Genomic DNA, 24951 nt, shown 5'->3' on the forward strand with positions numbered 1-24951 from the left:
GAGTTAAGCATGCAGATCAGCCTTTATAGGCGGGGAGAGGGAGCTGTGGCGGAGATGCAGCAGAAGGACTGACGCGTCTCGGTTACGCGTCTTTACATGCACGCGCTCTCCGGAGTCCTGCTACACCACGCGTGTCTTATGTAATGCAGTCCTGGGGTCCCAAAGCGGACGCGACTGTGCCATGACGGGCGGCGGCGCGGCGCGCAAGCTACACAACCATCCACATCTCTCTCTCCGCCGCCAGTGCCAACGACGACCGTCCAGGTCTCCTCTCCTCTCCTTCTTCTTCTTCTCCTCCACTAGCTGGCTAGCCATGGCAGCACTCAGGCATCCCGTCTCGCGCATCGTCCTCCTCACTCTCGTTTCCGCACTCGCCGCCGCCGCACAGGACGACGACAAGCCATTCGACTGCCACATTACGTTGGGCAACATCAATTATGACCTCACAAGCCTTGCGGGCGAGCACACTGTCTCGCGCGAGCTCCAGCTACCTCCCTCCACAATAGAAGACAAGGTCACCTTCAACTTGTGCGAGGACCTCACCCATAAGAGCGAGGTGCCAGATGACGACCAGGTGCGTGTGTACAATCCATGAGGAATGCAAAAATTGCTAATCTTCAGCCCGTATAGTGCCCGTCTGGTACACGAGCCTGTCTCATTAGAACGAGCCGGAAAGGGGACAAGGACTCACAAGTCATCTCAGTCATACCATTAGCGAACTCCTCCGCGAGTGCGGTGACATACAAACACGTCGTATGTGAGTACATTTTTGCCCTACTTCGATCTCGGCCAGCCAGGCCAGACCCGGAATACGAGGCCTCTGAAAGCGTAGGTCATTGAGGGCAGCGTCACGGTGACAGCCACCGGAGAGCTTGCGACTGTGGAAAGTGCTCGCATTCGGTGGCTACTATCGCCCCACAGCTCAAACGGATCTTTGTTTCACTTGCCTTGCACATGCTCATACTGACTTATCTGTGCAGCACCGAAAGGTGTGCAGCTAACATACGCTGGTGCATCGTATCCAAGCTCTATCGGTGCCGAGCCAACGCCCCAGCACTTCAATTTGGAACTACTATGCGATACGGAGACGTCCGCAGTCGAGTTTAGGTCATACGACGGCAAGGACCTTTGGCTGGCGTGGAAAGCTCCCGCCGGATGCGAGCTCGGTGTGCCGCCAGACGAGGACACCAAGAACCCTGACGAAGGTGGCGGTGATGGCTCGGGAGGGGACAAGGAGGAGAGGGTCGGCTCGGGCATTGGCTACTTCTTCCTATTGTGAGTCGTGTTCCTTTCTGTCCCAGCGCAACTATACTCAACTCGTTTCCAGATTCTTCCTTGCATTCGCGGCGTATTTTGCTCTGGGCGCATACTACAACTACTCGACATACGGTGCCACAGGCGCTGACCTCATTCCGTACGTTCTTGCTCTCATGCTGACAATTCTTGCAACATGCTGAATTGGATCCTCACAGGCATCGCGACTTCTGGAGAGAAGTGCCCTATATGCTCCGCGACCTCTTTTCACACATATGCTCTGCTGTCCGACCACGACAAAGCGCAAGCCGAGGAGGATACATCGCAGTATAACATGACGTGTACGCCGCTGTGGCTCCGCAGGGAGGCAGTGTTGTGTGCCACTGTAGCTGCGGTAGGGTTATCGCCTCCAGGATACCGTGGGACCTTGATGCCGGCGAGGAGAGGAGGCTAGGAATCAGGATGGTCGTTCCGTCGGATATATTGCTCTGGATATGCTCACAGTAATCAGCTTTCGCACTTCGCATTCGTATCGTACCGTACATGCACATTCCACGCACTTGCATCCTCCGCCGCTCTCGTTGAGCTTTGTCATGAAAAGTCCCGGGGTCGCCGCAGGTAAGGACTTCCATCCTATCGATTTCCGCACGGGGCCCACAGAAGACACAACCCAAATATCTGTGTCATATGGGCGACGTTCCTGGTGAAACAAGAGATGATGTCAGGCAAATCGACTTCCATTGTCGGCGTAGACCAGGGTCCGCATCCCCTCCCTGGCCATGAACTTTCCGGAAATGGAGGCATCGCGGGACCAAATCGCCATCTCCGCGTTGGCGGGCGCATGCGTTTTGGCAAACTCGCGAGTTGGCCCGCCATCGCGCATCTGATGGGAACGTCGCGTATTGCGTTGAAGCCGAGGAGGGCTGGGTCGTCGCGACGTCGCGCCGGTCACGCAAACTGAGGCTCAGGCTGCAGCCATCCTCGTCTCGTGTCGCGTGTCGCATCTTGTCTTCTTCCTCCCACCATGTACAAGTACTCCCAGAGCTTGTTGCGCTTTGTTACTTGAAGTTTGAACGTCTGAACGGGGGAGAGAAGAGACCGACTTGATGCCGAGGAAGCAGGCGTACGTCGTCACCGTTGGATCCGAAATTGGAGTCTTCACGCGCTGGTGAGTCGTCTTCCGGGGTTGGCTACCGCAGCACGCATACCGTCTGCCACCGTGACTATTTGGCCCGCCGTCGCTGCCGCCGTCGTCGTCCCCTTGATGATGGACGTGCATCCAAAGTATGCTTTGATTCTAACGCTGTCTTCGGACACAGGTTGGACGTGCGAGCGCGAACTGACGGCATCTCCGGTTCGCGGCAAGAAGGCTTCACCGATTGGGAGGAGGCGCAAGAGTACTTCGACGAGGCGCTCGCCCGTGGAGAGACGAGGGTTGTCCACCCTGCCCCGAAACGTGAGCGTCCCGAACGAAAGCAGAACGTTGCAGAGATGCCCAAAGTCAAGGAACCACGACAGCGACCAACGCAGCAGCAGCAATCAGCTCGGACTGAGCAGAAGCCATGGGCACGACGCGGGACGTCGGCCGGGAGCGGAGATAGATGGAATCATTATAACGGCCGCGCAAAGAGGGATGCCGAGATTGCTGCCTCGGTCGAGGAGGTCAAAAGAGAGCAGCGGAGCGCGAGCGCGAGAGAGCGCAGGACGGAGCCTCTTCAGCACGCTGCACCTGGTCATGGCGAAGTACCATCCGCGGCGAGGGCGATCACAGCACCTCCAAGGCTCACGTCGGCTTCTTCGCACCCAGCTTCTGCCAGTGCGTCCGCTGCAAACGCCGTATCACGACAGCGATCGATCGCTCCGGCTTCACGAGCCAGCGTGCCTCCCGCCCGAGAACCTGAGCCAACGAAGACTCCGTCGGCCAGCTTCTCCACGTCGTCTTCTCCGCCTACTGCCGTCACGCAGACCAAGAACGTCTTCTCGTCCGATGGTGGCGGCTCCCCGCGTTATGCGCAATCTCTATCGTATGCCTCGTCTCCAGGAGACTCTTCCGTGGGCTTGCGCACTCCGTCGCTCGCGTCGAGTGACTGGCGCAGCCACCTGTCAGAACCCTCGTCGCTTGGAACGCAATATTTTCCCGAAGACTGGCTAGCACGCCAGAAGCAAGCGCGGAGGCAAGAAAGAAGCAGTCTACAGGCCGCTGCGCGAAGCCCAGAGATGGCGAGCAGTCCACTAGCAAGAAGTCCTCCGACGGTCTTTGAAGATCGCCCCCAGAGCCCGTCCGAGTCCGAGTACGCCACCGCACCGAACACGCCAGAAGTTCAAAGCGTTGACCTTCCAGAGGAACATAGCCCGAGCTTGCGTCGTCGTCCGAGTGCTGAGGCCATGCCACCGCCTCCAGTGCCTCCTCCGCGTACCGAAAGAACCACACCGAGCATGGCCGAGTCTCATAGTACCATGGCTCCGTCGAAAAGAAGGGCCAGGAACCTGGTTGGCCGGTCGCTGAGTGATGCGCAGGTCCAGACGGAGCGCGAGCCTCAGTTCAGGAGGCGGAAGAGGGACGATGTCGCTGTTCAGGCCGCCCCGTCGAAGAAGCACTACACCGATGGGCAGGTGCAGACTTCACGCGCGTCTTCAACCCGAACCTCGCCTTTGCGCGCGACCTCGAGCGAGAGTAACGTCTTCGGGCATTCGCCTGCCAGTACATATGGGCCAGTCTGCATGTGCGTCCAGCCGAAGTACGTCTGTCGCTGCTGTGGCGGTAAACAGCGCATTCAGTCAACTGGAAGTCACTCGCCTGCGTTCTCTTCGACCTCTGTCACCCCTGTTCCGCCTCCCCCAAGCTCATCGTCAAGTGAACGCCAAACCTTGCGGTCGCCTATAGGTGGACACACACCTCTCATGGGGCCCAGCGAGACGCAGGTGTTCATGCGCCCCATCACGAACAGCATCCAGGCCACCATGGACGCGATGAAGTTCTCTGAGCCTGCGAGAGGCGCTTCAGCCGTCGTGCACGACATGCGCTTCGACCCACGGTCTCCGATCCAGCGAGGGACTGCAATTCCTGCAGGGTGAGTAGCATATCTGTTCTTCTGGTCGATGCCTCGCTCACTCGTTTTCGTGCATGCAGGACTTCGGGGTCGGTTACGCGACCGTCGCCGGCCATGCTCCCGCTGAACAGCCTCCTATTTGGTTGACGATCCCATAGAATGACCGTGAACGATTTCCTTGAACGATCGATATGTATGTTTTGGTTTTGATAGTATGTATTTATTCTTGAAACATTGCTGCACGCGCTCTCCGTCGTTGCTGGGCTGCCTCAGTGTGTGCGCGTTCGCGAACGTTGGTGGGCACCGGCGTGACCTCGGTCGCGTATGTTGGGCCACTCGGAAGGGTGATTGAGGGAGCACGAAAGGGAGTTGCTTTTGTACACTGTTTAGTTGATGGTAGGTGGGTGAGATGCACGGGCATGAGTGTGCATTCGCCGACTCGGACATAAGCATGTGTTGCAGTTGCACTCATCGTTCCCAGGAAATGTGCACAACACGGTCACATGACACGCGTTTGACTCATGCGTGCCGTATTTGGACGCGTCAAGACAGAAATGGTCAAGGGCTTTGGGCCGGCACCGAGGGAAAACTCTGACATATCACAACATCAGGATGAGTATCATGTCGCTTTAGGGTGACCAGGAGATGCGGCGGGAGTGGCGCACTGCAGCAGCTTGAGTACAGAACCGTGTAAGTACACTTGTCCCAGTGCAAGTCATCTGGAGAATATCAACGCCCCCCGGTGTCCAATAAAATAATGTGTTCACTTTGAGATGGTCAGAAATACGTCACAGAACGCTTCGCGCTGGTCGAACAAAATAAATATTGAGACCCGTAGGTCTACCACTCCGGGAAAGCGTGTCATCCTTGTGCAGGGGCCATGCTAATCTTCTCTGTATCGTTCCAATTTTTTCGTATGTCACCCCGAAGGGGACATTCAATAGGGGCGGAGGCATGAGACGGTGAGAGCAGTTCCCGCCTTTCGTCCAGCTTGCGGGTTGCAGGTAGACGCCGGGAGGATAAGCAGAGCGCCCCACGGCGCGTCATATGGCAACCTTGTCTTCTTCAACCATGATCATGCTCTTCGCCATTGTATTCAACGTATTCAACCATGCTCGACCTCCTGACTTGCCCAAAGAAGCTGTCTACCATGCTTGAAGCACGCAGAAGCTTGTCCGGACCGTTTCTAGCACTTCTCTAACAAGAATCGCATCGCGCCCCGCCCGCCCCGCAGGTTATGGACGTGAAAGATCCCGAGGTCTTAGGACTGTTGAGCGTTGCGCAAGTTACTCTCCATCAAACAACCTGTTGGAGAATATACGTACGTCTCTCGTTCCGAGGCTTATCCTGTGAACGGTCCGCAACCTCGCCCCATGACTATTGCTCGCTCCCGTCGAAGCTCCATCACGTACAGATGCATGTGGTCTGTGACAGTGAGAAGAGTGCATATGACGACTACCAGGGGCGTATCGTATAGCCTAGGACTTCGCTCGGTGGATATAAGGTCGCCGCACATCGGTGAGTGATCGAGCGCAAAACCTCCGTAATGGCGGCAGCTTCAACACTCCTCTATGGCTCGGTGCTTGCGGGGCTCTTCACCTCTGCCTTGGCCCAGTCCGAGTACGGCCAGTGCGGCGGCGTGAACTGGACCGGCGGCACAACTTGTCCTGATGGGTGGGTCCCATCCGAGTCCGTCCGCGCGTACTGACCTCTACAATCGCGAACATTCCCCAATAGATGGGTCTGCACGTCAATGAACCCTTACTACTCGCAGTGCCTCGAGAGTACTTCCACTGCTCCGAGTACAACGCCGACGACGAGTCCGACGACGTCGACCGCTCCGACTACCACGGCATCCTCGACCTCCACGCTCACAGGAATCGCTGCGTCCGCGCCAACCATCGGACCATCGCACGATGTTGGAAAGACTCCTGCGCTGGGGTGAGGCTCACTGCGGCACATACCTCCTCGAGTGCATGCTTACCGTCCTTACCTCAGATGGAACTCCTGGAATGCGTATGGCTGCAGTACGACTTTCAAGCATACGTGCCCCAAACATACGACTCACCTCTATACCGCACAGACATCAACGAAGACAAGATTCTCGCTGCTGCGAACCAATTCATCTCGCTCGGCCTGGCGAAAGCCGGATACCAGTACATCAACATCGACGTACGCTCACGCACACTGCCTTCTGCTGTCCGTAGCTTACACTCTCATCTCCCAACAGGATTGCTGGTCGGTCATGACACGCAACGCGTCCACGGGGCGCATCATGCCTGACCCCGCCAAGTTCCCCGACGGAATCAGCGGCGTCGCCAAGCAAGTGCATGCGCTCGGCCTCAAGTTCGGTATATACAGGTGCATTCCGTGACAAGCCAACGTTGTCAGGGCCGTGTGCTCATGTTCTGGTAGTGACGCAGGGACTGCGACGTGCGCTGGGTTCCCCGGCTCCTTGGGGAACGAGGAGCTGGACGCCACGACCTTCGCCGAGTGGGGTGTGGACTGTGAGTACATCCATAGCGCATATATGCGTAATCTCTCGTCAACTGAACCTCACGCGGGCGACAGATCTGAAGTATGGTATGTGGTATCCATGGTGCTATATCCATAAGCACATCGACTCATTTCACTCGATGCAGACAACTGCAACGTCCCCGCAAACTGGACAGACGCATCGGTAAGATCGACACCTGTCCCGCGCGTTCGATGCATTGCTCACTCGTACTACTCCAGACTCCCCCTGACGGAGACTGGTAGTACGTACGATCCTACATCTCAGCAAGGCCACACTCTCACTACCAGAGCAGCAACTCGAACTCTGCAATCCGCTATCGCCAGATGACGTACGATCTCTCATGCAGCCAAACTTCTCGACGTTCAATAATGCTCATGCGACTTGCAGGGCGGCGATGAACGCAACCGGCCGGCCCTTCCAGTTCAACCTCTGTATTTGGGGCAATGCAAATGTTTGGGACTGGGGTGCGCGCGTGGTACGCTAGGGTGTCTCGCCATCTGCAGCGCTGCATATATCCTGACAAATCACTGCGCACAGGGCCATTCCTGGCGCATGTCCGGCGACTCGAGCGCGTCATGGAGCTACATCACCAGCATCATCACAACAAACGTCCAGCACCTCGACTCCATCGACTTCTACTCGCACAACGACATGTACGTGGCTCGTGCACCGCTGGGGTAAGTTGCGCCGGTGACCCATACTGACGTGCGCATATAGGGACATGATGGAGATCGGCAACGGCGACCTCACGATCCAAGAGCAGCGAACGCACTTCGCAGCTTGGGCCTTCCTCAAGAGCCCTATCCTCCTCGGCACGGATGTATGTTCCCCATCCATTTCCGAAACAGGCACTGCTTACTGACCGCATACATACTATCTCGCGAATAGCTCGGCCAGCTCAACACGACGCAGCTCGCCATCATCACGAACGCCGAGCTCCTCGCCTTCCACCAAGACACGACCGTTGGTACCCCGGCGAGGCCGTTCACACCCGCCCCGTCTGCGCCGACCACGTCCCCTCCGCAGTTCTACTCTGGGACGTCGGCTAAGGGCACGCACGTCTTCATTGTTAACACAGGCAACGCGACGTCCAAGACTTTCGACTTCGCCAACGTGCCGGGCCTCGGATCGGGGTCGTACAAAGTGCACGATATGTGGACGGGCAAGGACGTCGGTACGTTTGCCACGAGCTACACGACTACCGTGGACACGCACGATACAGCTGCCTTCTTGGTAACGGCCGCCTGACTACGCAGGTAGAACGGAGGGGGAGAATGAGACGACTCCAGATCGAGTTCGCGAGCTTCCGGTATGGCGTACTAACAGCGTTAGCTGTTGTATATCCTGTACGTCCTCGTTTTCAAGATGCATCACTGTCTCCGTGGCAGTGACACAACTCGCCGCGTACGCGCGCCCTGAACACTTTGAACGCCCCTTTTTAGGGGCTCATCCGACCGACACGACATACAGACAGACATCGAGTTGGATTGACATTGACACACACTAATCTTACATCCTGTAATCGACCGCCCCACGAACAACGATCAGTTGGAGCCCATCGCGTTCTTGGCCTTGTTCACCATGGAGTCCTGCAACGATGGGCGTCGGCTGGTTGAGAACGCATCGTCGTGCTACAGCGAAGAGCGGGACTGACCTGATTCTCGTTCGAGTTGCCGCTCATGGCATCGGTCGCCTTCTGGGTGTACGACTTCTCGCTCTGGAAAGGAGATATAAGTGCACGTCTTTAGCAACGGAAGCGAGGACGAGGTGGAGAAGCACGCACCTCGGGCTGAGCGGAAGAGGCTATGGAGTCGTAGACGCCCTTCACGGTGTCAGTCATCTGCTCAGTGTACGACTTCTGGGAGTCGGGCTAGGCGATCGAAGATATCCAAGTCAGCCAGACACGACGAACACGAAGCTACTGATTAGCGTACCTTCATGGACGCGCCCATCTTCGAGCTCACGGACTGCCTGCCAGCGTCGGTCATGGTGGATGTATGTAGTAGAGAGGTGAGAGAAGAAGGGGTGGTACTGGTATGCAAAGAAGATGGGGGATGCGAGACCGTCAGTTTTCCTGGCGGCTTTATATACCCCGACGATGGTGAGTCCTCTTCACGCACAACTTCACGACTCGCAGCCTCCGCCGACGTCATAGAGCAATGAATCTAGCATGACGAGGTCGTCGTCGACGACAGAGACCTGAAAAGGAGAAGGACTTACCGTTGTTGGACAACGTCGGTTTTCACGCGCCAAATGAGCCAGTGTCAAGGCTTTCTGTGCGGCTTCTACTATGACGCATGGGCCTCCGGGAGGGCCGGCATGAGCCGTGCAGTGATAGCCCGAGGAGAACATGATCACTCCGAAGGCTTCGTCGAGACAATGCGTATCCTTGCCGGGGTACGCGCGCAGATGGCTTGGCAAATATATTCATGGACATCCTCTAGATTCCCTACCGAACCCTTTAGGCGTCTGACCTGCCTTTTCCAGGTTGATTAGCCCCCGACGTCCCCGAGAAGGCATCACATCACGTCCATACTGACCAACCTCTGCGACCCGAGACAGCACTCGGGACAAAGTTTCACGGCAGATAATTTCTATCCATGTCGATTACGCAAGGTATACTACAAGCACTGTTACAAATTCATTCCTTTAGACGAAAGCCCATTCAAGCCGTGTTGCCGCCGAGACCCATGGCGTTCTTCGCCTTCTGGGTGAGCGAGGGCTGGTAACGGCCCATCAGCATGCTTCCGCAACAGGTCAAACGACCAGAGGCCTACCTGATTCTCGTTCGAGTTGGAGCTGAACGCGTCGCCGACCTGCTGCGAGGTCGACTTCTCGCTCTCGGGCTGCAACGTCGACGCAGCGGAATCAGTCTTGCCCTTGAACTTGTCACCGAAGTGCTCGGTGGTCGACTTCTCGGAATCGGGCTGCACCGCAGTGTCGTCAGCACGATGTCGGACGGAGCTCACAATCCCAACGACGCAGAAGGGTACCCACCTTAATGGCAGCGGTGGCCTTGTCGGTGAAGCTCTGGCGGCCGGTGTCGGACATGACGATAGATGTAGTGGAGAGTAAGTGAGGAAGAGTGGTTGGTTGTAGTGAAGAAGAGTCGTGAGTTCGTTGATGCTGTCCTCTGACCAAACTACAACCTCCTTATATACGCCTTCACGGGCGTAGTGGGGCCTCAAGCGAGTATACGCGTGTGCGCTGTCGCTGCAACGATGGGCCGGCGATGACGCAAAAATGGAGCAGCGCGTCATGGAGCAGATGCCAAGACGGACGCGTCGAGCATCGCGGTCAGATGGGCGTGAGACTACCTGGTTTGGCAGGCCCCATACTGACGTCAACACGACGCCTAGCCCGGCATCCACGTCCTAAGTACTAGTATACACAGGCAGGCACAGGCATGCCTTATAGACGGTCAGAAGCGGTAGTGATGCGCACCCACAACCCCGGTACACACCGACAAACCGCACAGGAAGGCCATGAGAGTACTAGCATCCTCTATAGGAAAAGAGCACCGCGTTTGCCTGTTACGAAGCTATCGGCGAGACCCGGCAGTGACACACATGTAGGATCCGCGACAGCTCAAAACCATCGTGCTGCGCGCACGAGCAGGCCCGCTCAACCTCCACGTCGAAGGGTCAGAAATGCCAACCTCATCGACCGCAGGCATCATGTGGTTACCCCGGTGAGAGCTATGGATGGCCTGGGCCTTGTATTCGGATACAGCACTGGTATCCATCCAGGATGTGGATCGTGTTCGTCCGGTTATGCCCTGACTGTGTAGTTGGCCGGCGAGCCGGACGCGGCCTAGCTGTTCTCATCAACGAACGAAATATTGTAGAGCTGATTGAGTGAGTACATCAATACGCCAGTGACTTAGAAACCTGCTGGCAAAAGGACGTCAGCAACCGCGAAAACGTCGAGATCAGATGCAAGGTGTGAGCATACTAGGCCTTACGGTTGGAATACAGTCACAATGAATTGCGGATGGATCCAGAGATACCTGCGCGTAGTAGAGTCGTGGTATGTGCAGGCACGTAACCTCGAGGTCCAAGTCGTGCAAGGGAGGTCGAGTACTCGAAGTCTAGGATCCGGCAACTGCCGACTCACGGGCGTCTCGATAGCCGCATATGGACACAAGAGCAGGGGGGAGCTTACAAACCGCGACCACGGGAGTCAAAACATTCACGTCAACCCAAGCTTCTATAGATCCCCTGTCGCGATAAAGGATACGGCGTAGTCAGAGCTGACTACGCATTGAATCCTTCAGCATCCTTCCCTGTCAGGCAACAGCTGCTTCGGGAGTTCCATGCATTCTCTGTGGTCATGCTGCGCCGTCAGCGACACTGACTGGCTCACTCAGCAGACATGCATACTGCTGCCAACCTTGGTTGAGCACCCAGCTCAGGGTGCCAGGTTGTGTATATAAAACGTGGCATACGTGTCTCGACGCCATATCCCTAACATCAGCTTTTCCGCTCCACCGCGTCTGAACATCACCTCCACTTAACACCCCCACCTCGACCTCTCACCAGCATGTCGCCCGCAACTACCTCCACTCCTGCACTCTTCCATCCCATCAAGGTCGGCGACATCACCCTCGCCCACCGCGTCGTCCTCGCACCCCAGACCCGCTACCGCGCCGACGCGGCACACGTCCACACCGACCTCGGCGTCGAATTCTACTCGCAGCGCGCCAGCGTGCCCGGCACGCTCCTCATCACAGAAGCAACCTACATCTCCCCGCAGGCCAGTGGCCAGCCCCATGCTCCTGGGATTTGGAACGACGCCCAGATCGCGGCGTGGAAGAAGGTGCGTCTCTGCCGCATTCACATTGGGTATCGTCAATGTGCGATGCAGATACAGGTATACTGACTGCTACAACGATCAGATCACAGACGCGGTCCATGCGAAGGGCTCGTACATCTACCTGCAGCTCTGGGCCCTAGGAAGAACCGCCCGCCCCGAGCTCTTCCATGAAGAGTTCCCCGACTACCCATACGTCTCTGCTTCCGACATCCCTCTCAGCTCCAGCCCCACTGAAATACCCCGCGCTCTGACCAAAGAAGGTACGCAACATCCGCCTTTGACGACTCTCACGTGCATCGCTGACCCCTGCTACTCCTCCAGAAATCAAGCAGTACGTCCAATGGTACGGCCAGGCCGCATCCAACGCAGTCCACCGCGCCGGCTTCGACGGCGTCGAGCTGCACGCCGCGAACGGCTACCTCGTCGATCAGTTCCTGCAAGACGTGTCCAACAAGCGCACGGACGAGTATGGGGGCTCGGTCGAGAATCGCGCACGTTTCGCGCTCGAGGTCATGGACGCGATCACCGCCGCTGTCGGCCAGAGCAAAGCCGCCATCCGTCTCAGCCCGTGGAGCACATACCAAGGTGAGTGCATAGCCACGGATCCGCCGACTTCCGACGTCTGACCGGTACTGGTCGCTGTGTCGCTAGATATGCGCATGGAGGATCCGATCCCGACGTTCACGTACCTCGTGGAGGAGCTCAAGAAGCGGTATCCCAACCTTGCGTACCTCCACACGATCACTCCCCTCGCGCCTGCGAATGAAGGCCCCAAGGACCCATCAGTACGTCTCGGGCTTACAGCGTTACGTCTGTATGCATCGTCGCTAACGCTCCTCGCACGAATAGGACGCGGACTTCCTTGACAAGCTCTGGGCGCCGCGCGCCGTCATCACCACTGGCGGGTACACCCGCGACTCGGGTCTGAAGACTGCAGAAGAGACCGGCCGTATCATCGGCTATGGGGTTGCGTTCACTGCAAACGTACGTGCCTTCTTTCGATTTCCTGTTTGTCTGTCCATGCGGACCTTACTCACGGCTGCATGTGCGATCTAGCCCGACCTGCCCTTCAGGCTGGAGAAGAACCTCCCGCTGAACGAGGTGGATCCGACGACGCTATTCGCAAAGGAGACAGAACAGGGCTATACGACGTACCCGTTCTCAGAAGAATTCCTTGAGCAACAACAGCCGGCGACGAAAGAGGTGGCCACTCCGTCCGCTCCCGCTGCAACAAAGCAGCTACCCTGGATGAAGAGGATTTTCAGAAGGTCGCTTCGTCTGTAGTTGCTCGGACTTGGTTTGTTATACCTATAGCTTTATCTGGCATATGTTGGCATGTAGAGTACTGTATGTGATAATCATAACAGTAGGTTTCGTAAATCTCAGTATCCCGTCAGGCCTACATTGCACCCAGACGGCCAACCTCCTGACAAGAAAGACAATGGCCGTCAACCGCTGAACTGCGTTAATCTCCAAATGGGTGTGTTGCTGTAGGGCGAAACTTGAAGTAAATGGCCGCATCTCGACTGCTATGCCATATACTACCATCACGACGTCGTCGTCGGCGACCACACGCATTGACACACACGCACCCATTATCCCGAAGAGATAATTCAATTCCCAAAGTATCATACAGAAATCTAATGATACACATTCTTGAAACCCCCTCAAGCGTTGTTGCCAAGACCCATAGCGTTCTTCGCCTTCTGGGTCATCGAGGGCTAACAAAGTCTCGCATGAGCGGGCTGTCCAGAGAAGACAATCACCGCCGAACATACCTGAGTCTCGTTCGAGTTCGAGCTGAACGCGTCGCCCATCTTCTGCGAGGTCGACTTCTGGCTCTGGGGTTGCGCGCTGGACGCGGCAGAGTCGGCCTTGCCCGTGAACATATCGCCGATGTGCTCCGTAGTCGACTTCTGAGAGTCGGGCTGGCGCGACCATCATCAGCATCGAGGACGACAGAGGGAAGAAGAAGAGCAGCGCACGCACCTTCATGGCAGAGGAAGCCTTGTCGGTGAAGCTCTGGCGACCGGTGTCGGACATGGTGATGATTGGATGAAGTGGTGATAGGAAAAGTTATGAGATGAGTGGGTGTAGGGAAAGAGAATGCGTTGGTGCGCTTTCGACCAAGCTTACCCCTCTTATATGCGCCTCGACGGGCGCGGTGGAGCCTGCCGACAGCGTACGCACTACTGTCCACGTCCGCCAGAAAGAGGGGCCGGCGATGACGCGTGTCGGTCTTAGATGACGACGGGCTGCAGCGCGTCATCGAATGGACGGACGCGTCGGGGTCAGGTGCGCTCGACGCCGCCTTGCTACGCACTGACGTCAACGTTGCTTTATCTGGCACAACTTAGTGAGAATGAGCACCCGTAACAAACACAGTGTTAGGACATTACTTCTCGTAGACAGGTCGTGGTACTAACATGGCAAACGCGCTACTATCCGTACCACCCTGTGCTCGAGAGACCATGCGGCGTGGGCAGGCGAGTCCCCGCCACTACACCATCCGAAACTCAAAGTACATGGCCACGTATACACCGCCGATCAGCTCCAAGATAGGCTCGAAATCGAGGTGCAGACCCCACCCGTGGCAGCAGCAGTAGCCCACATGTGCAGCATCGTGCGCGGAGCCAAGGGCAGAGGTGGGTTCGTCGCGTCATACCTGTCCGGATCCTGGCGTGCCCGTCGCTGCCTCCGGTGGCGCGCTGCCCGGAGATACATACCACGAGAACCGCGCCACAGCAGACAAGATGAGGCGCGATGATCCGTGCGGATGAGGCGGCTCGGGTGTGTCGCCTTCCTCTCCTGCGCTCATCATTGTCTGCAGGGCATGGAAGTCTACGGATATGTCATGCATGAGCTATCGCACCTGTGTGGAAATAGTGGTTAGAGCGATAGGGCAGGAAAAGGGCACCCGTTTGCCTGCTACGAAGGTGTCGACCAGACCGTCTCGCTGCAAATTCAATCAGCAGATTTGGCCTGCGGCTCTTGGTCACTCGAGGTAACATCTATAATGTGAGCGTGAGTATGAGAAGCCGGCTAGCAGAGACGAAACACGCGCGTGTTGACGTATACTGCAAGGTCATAAAAATTGTCAGACCACGTTAATACTCACATGGCGGCCAATAGGTGTTGAAACTTGAATAGGGTCGAGGCCGCCGACGCTGTGCGTGGCCACTAGATGATCATTATGCTGCAGTCCTGAAACGAGCAAATCAATAGGCATAATAAGCGTTCGGATACTTTCCGACCTCCATCGGTCATAGGTTTGACAGAGGGACGAAGCGTTCAGTACTTCGAGTCGAGCATGCTTTTCACGGTGCGCTGGAGGGACGTACCGCAAATAACGTGCTTCTCTAAGCCTCACATACATCCATGCTCACCATGAATATTGGTGTTCCTGTGCCATGTTCAGCCTGGTGGCATTGAAGTTAACCTCGACTTGGTGGCAGAAGCGGAGTTCGAGTGGCGCAAAAGCGCTCAGGCGGCCGACGCAGGCTATGGGCGTTTGAGTACCCATATATGGGAGAAAATACGGGAGCGGCTTACACAAGATCACAAAGCGGCTTCACGTTTCCGTTCACGTTACCCCCAGCTTCCAATGCCATTGCCTGACCATCGCAGCGAGAGAGGTCGGAAGACCAGTGAAGACCATCACAGCTTAGTGTTCACTCGTAATTACGGTTGACCAGCAGGAATTCAGTTCCATTCATGGTGCTCTCTCGATGCGACGCTAATCTCTTGTCGGCCGAATGTTTGCTATAAAACATGGCCATCCATGCTGGCATCGACACAAGTTCAACATCCCCAGCTCTTCGATTCCATAACCTCGCAACAACAACCTCGCCTCCTCTACTCACATCATCCTCAACCTCTTCAACAACATGCCAGCCACTCCAGCACTCTTCCAGCCCATCAACATCAGCAAAAGCAGTTCGGCTCCATCGGAACTATACGGTGCTATATGGAGTGATGGAGCCACGGAAAAAGCATCCCTCATACGGAGCCTCGCTCGCTCTGCTTATGTCATGGAGGAGACGCCGTCTCCATACAGAGGTCGGTGTCTCCATACGGAGACTGTCTCTGGGGAGCGGCAACCCCTACTATTTCGACGGCCAGCGTCTATCAAAGAGATAACGAAGATCCGGCGTCAAAACAACGGATAATCAACCAGATCACAGAAATCTCATCTTATCGCCTTACAGATAAGACTTCATGCCGTGTTCAGAGGGGTGCTCTATGGTCATCTCTGTGTAGCACCTAATTCCCTTTTGTATCATGCTGAAAAACCTCATCAAAGAGTTCTATTAACTATGTTGACTGTGTTATAAGTGTTTATAGAGGTTTCAAGTTCGCTATGTGGGTTTCATGGCTGGAAAACATGGTGAACCCAACGGTCACGTGACCAGATGCAATGACGAGCCCATTTTGGCCATTGTATTCTGCCTACATTCAGGCAGAGAAAATTTACATATATCTGCATAGTATGCTACTATTACCTCTCTGAAAATTTGGGAGTGATATTTGGGGTTCTGGGGCGACAACCACTGCTACTTTACTGAACCCCTACGAGCGCCTAAATGCGTTGGCCCACAAAGTGCCAACTTTCTGCAGTCCGCTGTTGGCGATTATATCACGCAAAAATTGCTGGGTTTGATTCTATGAGCAATTTTACATAGATTCTCTCGTACAATTTTTTGGTAAGCTAGGTAAAACAATGGCAAATGCGAGTACAGTGACTTGCTGCACCCTTGTAACCGGAGTTCCTACCACTTACAGTCTTCCCCACGGAAATCGACACGAAAGAAATTCTTTATAATCATGATTCTTTATGAATCACGCAAACTCGAACCTTATCGGAGGGCAATAGCGGACTGCAGAAAACAGGACCATGGAAGCTGCACCATTTCAGCCACTCAATTGAGCGTCTATGTGACACACTGGTGAAGAGATTAGTCGGCATCTCGGCATAGATTATCTGTTCCTTAGACGCCGGTAAGGCGCTTGGCCGCGCGCTAACAATTTCTGGCAGGGCGTTGCCTACCCCCACTGTCTCTCGATAGAGCTTGCTGTACCCTTCGGAATCGCATTTTGTACGGTATATTTCGAGGTCTATACCCCCTTCGAAGTGGTCGAAATTTGTTCGGTAGATAACTAACCCACATCCGGGACCCTGCGGTCCATGATGCTTGTCCGATCCGTGCACGCCGCTAACCAGTCCTTGCGGCATTAATCCCGTTTCCAAACCACGACTTTGCTCACTGCTCGAGCAGCTCATAAACCCGCGGCCTACTTTGCATATGCATGGTTCGATACGTCGTCTCCGTTATGGCTGGATGAGAGGATGGACGTTCCGTATGGAGATTCGGTCTCTCGATGGAGATCGAGTCTCCGTACAGCCACATACAGAGCCTCGGCCCTCCTCGTGGATCCGCTGGCCTCCGTACCTGACCAGGCAGAGTCTAGGTTCCCGCCAGGCCATTGGCGGAGCCATGGCCGACTTAGGCTCCATACGGAGTAAACCGCGTTTGCTGATGAAGGTCGGCGACATCACCCTCGCCCACCGTGTCGTCCTCGCACCCCAGACCCGCTACCGCGCCGACGCCGCACACGTCCACACCGACCTCGGCGTCGAGTTCTACTCGCAGCGCGCCAGCGTGCCCGGCACGCTCCTCATCACCGAGGCCACCTACATCTCCCCGCAGGCCAGCGGCCAGCCTCACGCGCCTGGGATCTGGAACGACGCCCAGATCGCTGCGTGGAAGAAGGTGCGTGCTAGCGCCTTTCTCAAGGGTACTGTTCGCACCAAATGCTGACATGATCGCATGTGGACGCAGATCACAGACGCGGTCCATGCGAAGGGCTCGTACATATACCTGCAGCTGTGGGCTCTGGGACGTGCTGCCCGTCCTAAGCTTCTCCACGCGGAGTTCCCCGACTACCCGTACGTCTCGGCGTCAGACATCCCGCTGAGCACCAGCCCAGACGACATACCCCGCCCCTTGACGAAAGAGGGTATGCATGCGCGCTCCCCGCCGTCTCAGCTCTCAGCTTCCGGCGTACACATGCTCAACCCCCCTTCTCTTTGCGTTCCACCTTCACAGAGATCAAGCAGTACGTCCAATGGTACGGCCAGGCAGCGTCGAACGCAGTCCACCGCGCCGGCTTCGACGGCGTCGAGCTGCACGCCGCGAACGGCTACCTCGTCGACCAGTTCCTGCAGACCGTCTCCAACAGGCGCACGGACGAGTACGGGGGCTCGGTCGAGAACCGCGCACGCTTCGCGCTCGAGGTCATGGACGCGATCACTGCCGCCGTCGGCCAGAGCAAGGCCGCCATCCGGCTCGCCCCGTGGAGCACGTACCAAGGTGCGTCTGTGGTTCTGTCGTTTTGGCAGCAGTGACGAGACTCGCTTTGGGTTGTGTAGATATGCGTATGGAGGACCCCATCCCGACGTTCACGTATGTCGTCGAGCAGCTCAAGAAACGCTACCCCGACCTCGCGTACCTGCACACCGTCACCCCGCTCGCCCCGATGAACAAGGGCCCCGAGGATCCATCGGTGCGTCCTCCTGCCACCATCCACATGCGCCATAGCGTTCCGGTTGCTGACGAAGCGTTGTGTGCGTGTGTGCGTGAACAGCAAGCAGACTTCATGGACAAGATCTGGGCTCCTGGCAGGGTCATCACCACCGGCGGGTTCACGCGCGAGTCTGGCATCAAGACTGCAGAAGAGACGGGCCGCGTCATCGGCTACGGGGTCTTGTTCACTGCTAACGTGCGTCTGAGTCTTGCTTCACCGTCTGCGTCTGCGCATAGTACGGCCTAGCTGACTCCGAGTTTGGTGTATGCGCGTTCTATGTAGCCCGACTTGCCCTTCCGGCTTGAGAAGAACTTGCCGCTGAACGAGTTGGACCCGACGACGCTCTATACAAAGTCGACAGAGAAGGGCTACACGACGTATCCATTCTCGGAGGAGTTCCTCAAGCAGCAGGAGTCGAAGTAGAAGTTTCGCGCTCCTGCTACTAGTGCTCCTTCGACCATCACGTGTGAGGTTTGGATGGGTTCATTTGCAACGTAGCAGTAGGTCGAAGTAATACGAGATGCTTCGCCATTCGGTGTTTTATCTAATGTCGCGCAAGCATCGAAGGGAACGACCGCATATATGCGCCCCAAGAGGACCGCAGAAGACATTATGTATTGGGAGAACAGCTCTACAACAGGAGCCGTGCTACCCTGAGACTAGCTCGTAAAGGAGAATTCAGGCGCATGTTGGTTTCCCTCCTTCGAGGTACTTATCCCGAGGACCACGAAAAGGTCTGCGCCAGGACGGACCGAAGCCCGCCCTCCCTCGGGACGTACCTTGGTTCCTCTGCTGCCAGTGCAACGCTTGACGGATGAATGCGCCGCAAACTCGTCTGCGAAGGTCTATTGCGGTGTTATGCGCCGACGATCTAGGGCTAGAGCTAGAAGTTTGGGGATTGCCTATGGCGGAAGAAGTTGGGGTATCGAAGTCCGGTGTGGTGACGGCGAAATGAAGCGGCAAAGACAGAGAGAGGACAGAGAGCAGGGAGGTTCCCCAGTGAAACTGAAACCAGTACGGAGATCTAGACCGCAGAGTGCGCGCCTGGGGAGAGTCGAGCTGAAAAGGTGGGCTCAAGAGCATAGATGAAGCAGGAGTTCAGGTCTTGAGGAATTGTCGCCAGCATCTTGATGTCGATGTCGTTCGCAAGTAGAATATGTCCCAGGTAAACGTCGACGAATGAACAAGAGAGCCAAGGAACAGATGCACCCATCGAAGATGGAGACCAGACGTAGTAAAACACGACCCAAGACAACCAGATACAGTACAAGCTAGAGCATAGCCGCATGTAGTCGGGTGTACCATCGAGAGCGTGTCGTTCCGGGGGTTCGGGAGTAGAAGCCAAGACAGAGGAGAATCACATCAGAAGTCTTCGCGCGCGGATGTCGTCCACCGAACGAGTCGAAACCAAGATCCAGGAGCAGAGAGGTCACGTAAGATGTACGCACTTGGTGACTCTAGTAGCCGAGCAGTGCAGCGAGCAGGCCGTAGCGAGTCGGAGATACTAGTTCGGGTCTACTGTCGTTGGAGGCTGACACTTGCTGGCCGACGCCTCGGGAGTCCATGTTGTCGTCATCGTCGCCCAGAGCCGCAGGAATGGAGACCCTAGACAGATCACGAGAGCCAGAGCGTGCCGCAGAAGCCAGGTGGGTTGCGAAGAGAGTCGCCGTCGTTGTGGCGAACGTGCTTGGTGGCATAGGCGGAAGCTTCTGCGTGAGTCGCCAGACGTGTCGTTCTTGAACGCTCTTGACATTTATCCATAGATAGAGCAGCAAGAGCACGGAGGTTGCAGCTGACCGCAAGCCATAGCCGATGAAGATCGCCATGAGACATCGCCATGAGCACACCTCGAAGACCGACCCCACGCCAACAGCACAGAGCCAGTCGTCGGTAGTCGAGCATCAGGGAAGCGGGAAGCGGGGAGCGGGGAGGTGATGGTGGTGGTTGGACGTGAAGTCGAAACGGACCCGTCGCAGGCTTCTTATGGGTAGGGTGACAGCGGCGGGCAGGCCAGCCTCTTCACAATAACAGACACAAATACGCTGTCGATCGCCTCTCGCCTCTTGGTCCTCTTGCTGGTCCCGGACAAGACGGCGTCGCACAGATCGTTTCTCTATTTATTGTCGTCTGTGCGGGTGCACGCAATATGTCGCTCGGGATCCACTGACACGGTCGATAACGGAAGGAGGCTTGTGCGAAGAGCTTGAGGCACAAACTGCGGTCAGGAAGGGGTATCATGTGGGTGGTGGTGACAAGGGAGCGTCTGCATGGATATGGGCTTGTAATCGCAGTCAAAACTGAGATCCAGAAGCTGAGGTCGAAGGAGGCCTCGAGATCGCCGCCGGAAGCAGGTAAGATCAATGTCGCTACTCATGGGGCTGTGCTCTGGTGATTGATCGGCAAGATCTCCCAGGCCACCGGTCTCCTCGGCTACTTCGACCACGGCCTTGGCTACAACGACCATCCACGCAGTTCGCTCTTGCCAGCAGCACGCATGGCTTCCGACTTCTTTCTGTGCGTGGAGAAGCCTGCTGATATCGACTTATCTTTCAAATACACCCGTCAGTGTGTCGACTCTCGTAACACGCCATCACATCACTTTCCAGGCTCTCGCCTATTTCACTGTGACCACCATTGCCTGAGTATGTTCTCAGGTTCGGATCCGAGTGGTCTTCCGTCGCCGCGGACCTGAGGCCTGATTTCTCCGGATTGGATCCCCCATCATGATCTTGTGCGTGGTTAGACTACTGACGAGCAACCCACGAATCTGACCCGTACCTCAGACCTGCACAGGCCCATCAGGACTGGCATCGGAACCGCCCATCAAGACGACCGTCTGTGTGGCGATCAAGATGCATCGATGCCCCGCTGCCCAGCATCCCATCATCTTTGCTCGGTCGCGTCGCAATGTTGCAGGGGCGCAGCAAAGGATCTGTGATACCAGTGCATCCATATGGCGTACCGCGAACCCGATCGCTACCAGTGCTCCCAACAACAACCAGTCAGCAGTGTCAGCTTTCCGACTCTCCGATGCTCCCGAGGGCGTCGCGACGCCATACAAAAGGCCTGATGCTCCCGTCGCGCACACCCGCCGACCTTCCCCTTCGTTCGTCGCCGTCGTCCCCATACCCCCTTCCTTTTCTCCTGGCGTGCCGGACCCTGGTGGTTCCCCTCCCAGTACGAGTACTACTTCTTTTCTTCTCGGAAACTCTCGCTTCTTCAGCTTCCTGAGCGGTGCTCCGTATATCTGAATACTCACGACGCGCGACATGACTCGCATCCTCAAACCTGTCCTCGGTCTCGCTGCCCTCGTAGCCTTCGCGCGCGCTGCGCCTGCGCCCCTCTTTGGCATCAATCTCGGCAGTGGCGACGAGAGCAGCGACCAGCCGGCGGCAGTTTCACAAGATGATATCACATCCACTCTCGTGCGGCCCGCGCAATTCTCGCGCGCTGCCTACTGCTCCGCCGCCTCAGTCACCAACTGGAGCTGCGGCGAGTCGTGCGACGTACTGCCGAACGTCAAAGTACTGACCGCGGGTGGCGACGACGGCAAGATCCCAGGATGTGAGTTAAACAGCGAACTCTATCGTCCGCCACGAGAGCGCTAATGACCGAGCGTACTGCCAGTCTTCGTCGCGTCCGACCCCGACGCGCAGACGATCGTCGTGGCGCACCAGGGCACAGAGCCTAAGAATGTCCTCTCCATCGCGAACGACGTCGAGTTCCTCCAGGTCGACGCGAACACGACGCTCTTCCCGCAGGCGAGCGGCGACGTGAAGCTGCACAGCGGCTTCCAGGACACGCAGGGCCGCACCGCGGACCTCGTGCTCTCGACCGTGCAGGACGGCCTGTCCTCGACCGGCTTCAAAAAGGTGCTCGTCACGGGCCACTCGCTCGGCGCGGCTATCGCGTCGCTGGACGCGGCGATGCTCCGGATGGCGCTCCCGCAAGACGTCTCCATAGACGCTGTCGTCTTCGGGCTGCCCCGGGTCGGAAACCAGGAATGGGCGGACCTCCTCAGCTCCCTCGTACGTGTCGGTTCTGGTCGCGGAACTGTGTTTTTGCTATCTTCTGCAAGTTTTTGACGGTTGACGGGTGTGCGCTTCGCTGTAGGTACCGAGCTTTGCGCATGTGACGAACCAGAACGACCCGGTGCCCAACGTCCCGCCACACGCCCTCGACTTCCAGCACCCTCCGGGCGAGCTGCACATCCAGTCCGTGGACGACACGACGGGCGACGCGCAGGTGGTGGCGTGCCCGGGCGAGGAGAACCAGGTCAGTTTCAGCTTCAGAAGGTGCGATGTATGAGAGACTGACCTGTTGCCTCATGATAGAACTGCGCTGCAGGCAACTCGCTCCTCGACACGTCGATCCCGAACCATCTTGGCCCGTATTTCAGCGGGATCTCGTTCGGGGACAAGGCGTGCCCGAACTGAGCTGCGGGCTTCTCCTTGGGTTTCGGGCTTTTGTTTTGGCTTCGCTCTCTCGTTTTGCGAGCGTTACTTGCCGGGTCTGTCTTTGTGAAACTGTTGTATTCAGTACTGTTGGTAGGGAATCGCTATTGGTATCGGGGGCGACATAACACCACTGGGTGGGCTGAGCGATCAGTATGCGAAGCTGGAGTTGCCAGATCTCGGTGAGTCTGACCAGCTAAGTACAAACGGAAGACAGTCTTTCTTGAACCTGTCCTGCTGCATTCCCTAGAACCCAGTATCTGGTGCTTTGTTGCAGACTCTAAACACCTGGTGACGTTGAACTGAATAAAGGCAGTACGCGGTACGCCACATAGCTAGTGTGCGAAAGGGTACTCCCCAGAGTCAGTCGTGTGCGGGGTCTAGTCTCGTCTAGCCTGGCGCGCTCGGCGCAACCTTTGCATAACCGGTATAATTTGTGGGTCCAGTGCTGGATCTCTTTGCGGAGATCTGCCACTGCCAAGCTGGGCGCATCCTGCGGGTCGGGGAGCGTCGGCTGCGTGCGATCAGTCAGAGTTGTGCGAGCAAACGCACCCTCATCCGGCAACTCTTCTCGCTAAACGTTCTACTGCCCTTCGCCGCGATCCCGCTCCGTGCAGTGCGGTTTATGCGGCATACGCGAGCAGGACGTGTGGCAGTCTCGCGTCCGGGTCGCCTGCTGCGGTCACGGGGCGGAATCAGCTGGCCGAGGTTCCCAAGTTCCTGTGGAGAGGCTCAGGAAGGACTGTCATTTGCCAATGCCTGACGCCACGAGCGGAACGGTGGGAGTCGTGGGCGGACTGAGATATCGCAGGCAGGGACAGATACCCGGAATAGGAGGCCCGAGGGTTCGGCTAGCAGCCTAAGTGCCCCTTGCGTCCAGCCATGACTCGCGCTCCTCCGCGCTGACACTGCTGTCCTTCTCTCTTCTTCTTGCCACCATGCTCTCGTCTGGTCGCGCTCGTCTGCACTCGTCTGGAGCTGTCCTCGCCGGTCGCGCGCGCGGTACCCTGAAGACTACCGTCGGGTGAGCACTTATCTCTCTGTCTGTTTCGGTTTCACGTTTCTCCGGCACTCGGGATGAAGGAATGGCGTGCGGAGTGTCGCGTGGTGGGCATGGAGGACCTGGGAGACGGCTGGGCAGCTTCTATCCACTCGCAGACATGCACCTTGCCACGGTAGGCATACCGGTGGTTCCAAGGCGGGCGAAAGGTTCCTTTTGCTCCAAACTGCAGTGAACGCTGCTGCAGCATCACCTCGTGCAGCGGTTTCTGCCCTCAGTCGCACGCATTTTGGCCCGCTGGAAACGCCGGGATCCCTGCCGTGTCGTCATTCAGAACGCATTTCATGGGCGCCACGGGAGACGCTGCTCAGGGTCTGGTATGTCTGTGCAACCTCCTTGGGTGCCGTCACCGGTGCAAGTACGTGTTTGTGTGACCATTATACGGCATCCCAGGGTGGTTGCGCCCAGGAGCACGCGTCGCATGTCTCGGGTCCTCTAAGATGGGCGCACATCAAGCTTTCCTGGGGACGAGGCTCACGGTGGCATGACCAGCATGGCCGGATCCTGCACGAAGGTTTGAAACGGGCGGATTAATACGGTCTGTTTGAAAACATCCTCAGTTTCGTTCCAAAGCCCATCGTCCATTTAGCTTGCAGTTACAACTTCTGGAAACGTAACGTCGCTACGATTTCATTCCTCTTGGGTGGACAGAGTTTATTACGTCCACTTGCAACGACAATCACGGTTGCATATCCCTGTCAGAGTCAAGTTTGACATTGTTCTGGAAATCAGACGTGTCCCATCCGAGGAGATCGTGAGCGGTCTGGAGGGACATGTCAGTTCCGGGCGACTTTCCGACCTGCCAATTCTCCCCAATTGGGCATTACCTACCGTGAGAGGTTGAACGGAACGGTGGCAGAATATTACCGGACACGCACGAGTGCACGATAGCCGACAGAGACATGCTGTATTTCCCCCTCTTCGTCGGCAGCCCAGAGGCAAAACCATATCCTATCTTCGATCGGTGCCAGGGTCCAGCTTTCCACACATTGTATTGGTGCTCAACGGTGCACTGCGGCTGGGTGTCATATGAGGACTGCACGCACACGCAATTTTCGCTTCTGCGATCGCAGTAGGACGGTTATCGTCCTTTCGTCATACGCTCGTGGCGCGCCCTTGCATAGTTGCTGACTGCTCCATCTTACTCTAGTTCCCGGAACTCGTTCTCGACTAGAGTCATGTCTCGCCCATGCTGTGACGCCAAGGACGCCTGCC

The 24951-nt window shown here is 56.7% G+C and overlaps 10 protein-coding genes across 10 annotated transcripts; 6 read left to right on the forward strand and 4 right to left on the reverse strand.

Annotated features, from left to right (window-relative positions):
- The first annotated feature begins 128 nt into the window (after positions 1-128).
- On the forward strand, positions 129-1828 carry L226DRAFT_534876 (uncharacterized protein). The gene is made up of 5 exons (XM_067680771.1): positions 129-574; positions 631-757; positions 981-1275; positions 1328-1414; positions 1473-1828. The coding sequence occupies exons 1-5, from the start codon at positions 314-316 to the stop codon at positions 1585-1587; spliced, it is 885 nt and encodes a 294-aa protein (XP_067535884.1). The 5' UTR covers positions 129-313; the 3' UTR covers positions 1588-1828.
- A 425-nt stretch (positions 1829-2253) lies between these two features.
- Positions 2254-4559, forward strand: L226DRAFT_560369 (uncharacterized protein). Its single transcript, XM_067683359.1, has 3 exons — positions 2254-2422; positions 2574-4325; positions 4385-4559. The coding sequence occupies exons 1-3, from the start codon at positions 2361-2363 to the stop codon at positions 4449-4451; spliced, it is 1881 nt and encodes a 626-aa protein (XP_067535885.1). The 5' UTR covers positions 2254-2360; the 3' UTR covers positions 4452-4559.
- An 845-nt stretch (positions 4560-5404) lies between these two features.
- On the forward strand, positions 5405-8371 carry L226DRAFT_508055 (glycoside hydrolase). The gene is made up of 14 exons (XM_067678162.1): positions 5405-5978; positions 6042-6245; positions 6303-6331; positions 6388-6476; positions 6535-6665; positions 6720-6811; positions 6876-6887; positions 6947-6984; positions 7041-7063; positions 7115-7150; positions 7210-7297; positions 7360-7475; positions 7540-7642; positions 7711-8371. Exons 1-14 carry the CDS (start codon positions 5851-5853, stop codon positions 8068-8070), a joined length of 1449 nt encoding a protein of 482 aa, XP_067535886.1. The 5' UTR covers positions 5405-5850; the 3' UTR covers positions 8071-8371.
- L226DRAFT_570952 (uncharacterized protein) lies at positions 8367-8810 on the reverse strand (the record flags this gene model as incomplete). Its single annotated transcript, XM_067684495.1, has 4 exons — positions 8367-8411; positions 8477-8539; positions 8606-8692; positions 8757-8810. 4 exons carry the CDS (start codon positions 8808-8810, stop codon positions 8367-8369), a joined length of 249 nt encoding a protein of 82 aa, XP_067535887.1.
- Positions 8811-9487: 677 nt separating this feature from the next.
- Positions 9488-9873, reverse strand: L226DRAFT_570953 (uncharacterized protein; the record flags this gene model as incomplete). The annotated part of the gene is made up of 3 exons (XM_067684496.1): positions 9488-9544; positions 9600-9749; positions 9820-9873. The coding sequence occupies 3 exons, from the start codon at positions 9871-9873 to the stop codon at positions 9488-9490; spliced, it is 261 nt and encodes an 86-aa protein (XP_067535888.1).
- Positions 9874-11111: 1238 nt separating this feature from the next.
- L226DRAFT_508056 (NADH:flavin oxidoreductase/NADH oxidase) lies at positions 11112-12964 on the forward strand. Its single transcript, XM_067678163.1, has 6 exons — positions 11112-11640; positions 11720-11897; positions 11959-12222; positions 12289-12422; positions 12487-12621; positions 12694-12964. Exons 1-6 carry the CDS (start codon positions 11365-11367, stop codon positions 12919-12921), a joined length of 1215 nt encoding a protein of 404 aa, XP_067535889.1. The 5' UTR covers positions 11112-11364; the 3' UTR covers positions 12922-12964.
- A 300-nt stretch (positions 12965-13264) lies between these two features.
- Positions 13265-13729, reverse strand: L226DRAFT_612932 (uncharacterized protein). Its single transcript, XM_067686451.1, has 3 exons — positions 13627-13729; positions 13416-13565; positions 13265-13358 (listed from the first exon to the last, which is right to left on the reverse strand). Exons 1-3 carry the CDS (start codon positions 13678-13680, stop codon positions 13305-13307), a joined length of 258 nt encoding a protein of 85 aa, XP_067535890.1. The 5' UTR covers positions 13681-13729; the 3' UTR covers positions 13265-13304.
- Positions 13730-17174: 3445 nt separating this feature from the next.
- Positions 17175-18645, forward strand: L226DRAFT_462464 (NADH:flavin oxidoreductase/NADH oxidase; the record flags this gene model as incomplete). The annotated part of the gene is made up of 6 exons (XM_067675724.1): positions 17175-17408; positions 17478-17655; positions 17745-18008; positions 18068-18201; positions 18283-18417; positions 18505-18645. 6 exons carry the CDS (start codon positions 17175-17177, stop codon positions 18643-18645), a joined length of 1086 nt encoding a protein of 361 aa, XP_067535891.1.
- A 1034-nt stretch (positions 18646-19679) lies between these two features.
- On the reverse strand, positions 19680-20048 carry L226DRAFT_570957 (uncharacterized protein; the record flags this gene model as incomplete). Its single annotated transcript, XM_067684497.1, has 1 exon — positions 19680-20048. The coding sequence occupies one exon, from the start codon at positions 20046-20048 to the stop codon at positions 19680-19682; it is 369 nt and encodes a 122-aa protein (XP_067535892.1).
- Positions 20049-21178: 1130 nt separating this feature from the next.
- L226DRAFT_60721 (alpha/beta-hydrolase) lies at positions 21179-22773 on the forward strand. The gene is made up of 4 exons (XM_067685761.1): positions 21179-21786; positions 21850-22250; positions 22336-22497; positions 22557-22773. Exons 1-4 carry the CDS (start codon positions 21492-21494, stop codon positions 22656-22658), a joined length of 960 nt encoding a protein of 319 aa, XP_067535893.1. The 5' UTR covers positions 21179-21491; the 3' UTR covers positions 22659-22773.
- Positions 22774-24951: the final 2178 nt, after the last annotated feature.

Source organism: Lentinus tigrinus, assembly GCF_003813185.1.
Source record: "Lentinus tigrinus ALCF2SS1-7 unplaced genomic scaffold L226scaffold_11, whole genome shotgun sequence".
NCBI lineage: Eukaryota > Fungi > Basidiomycota > Agaricomycetes > Polyporales > Polyporaceae > Lentinus > Lentinus tigrinus.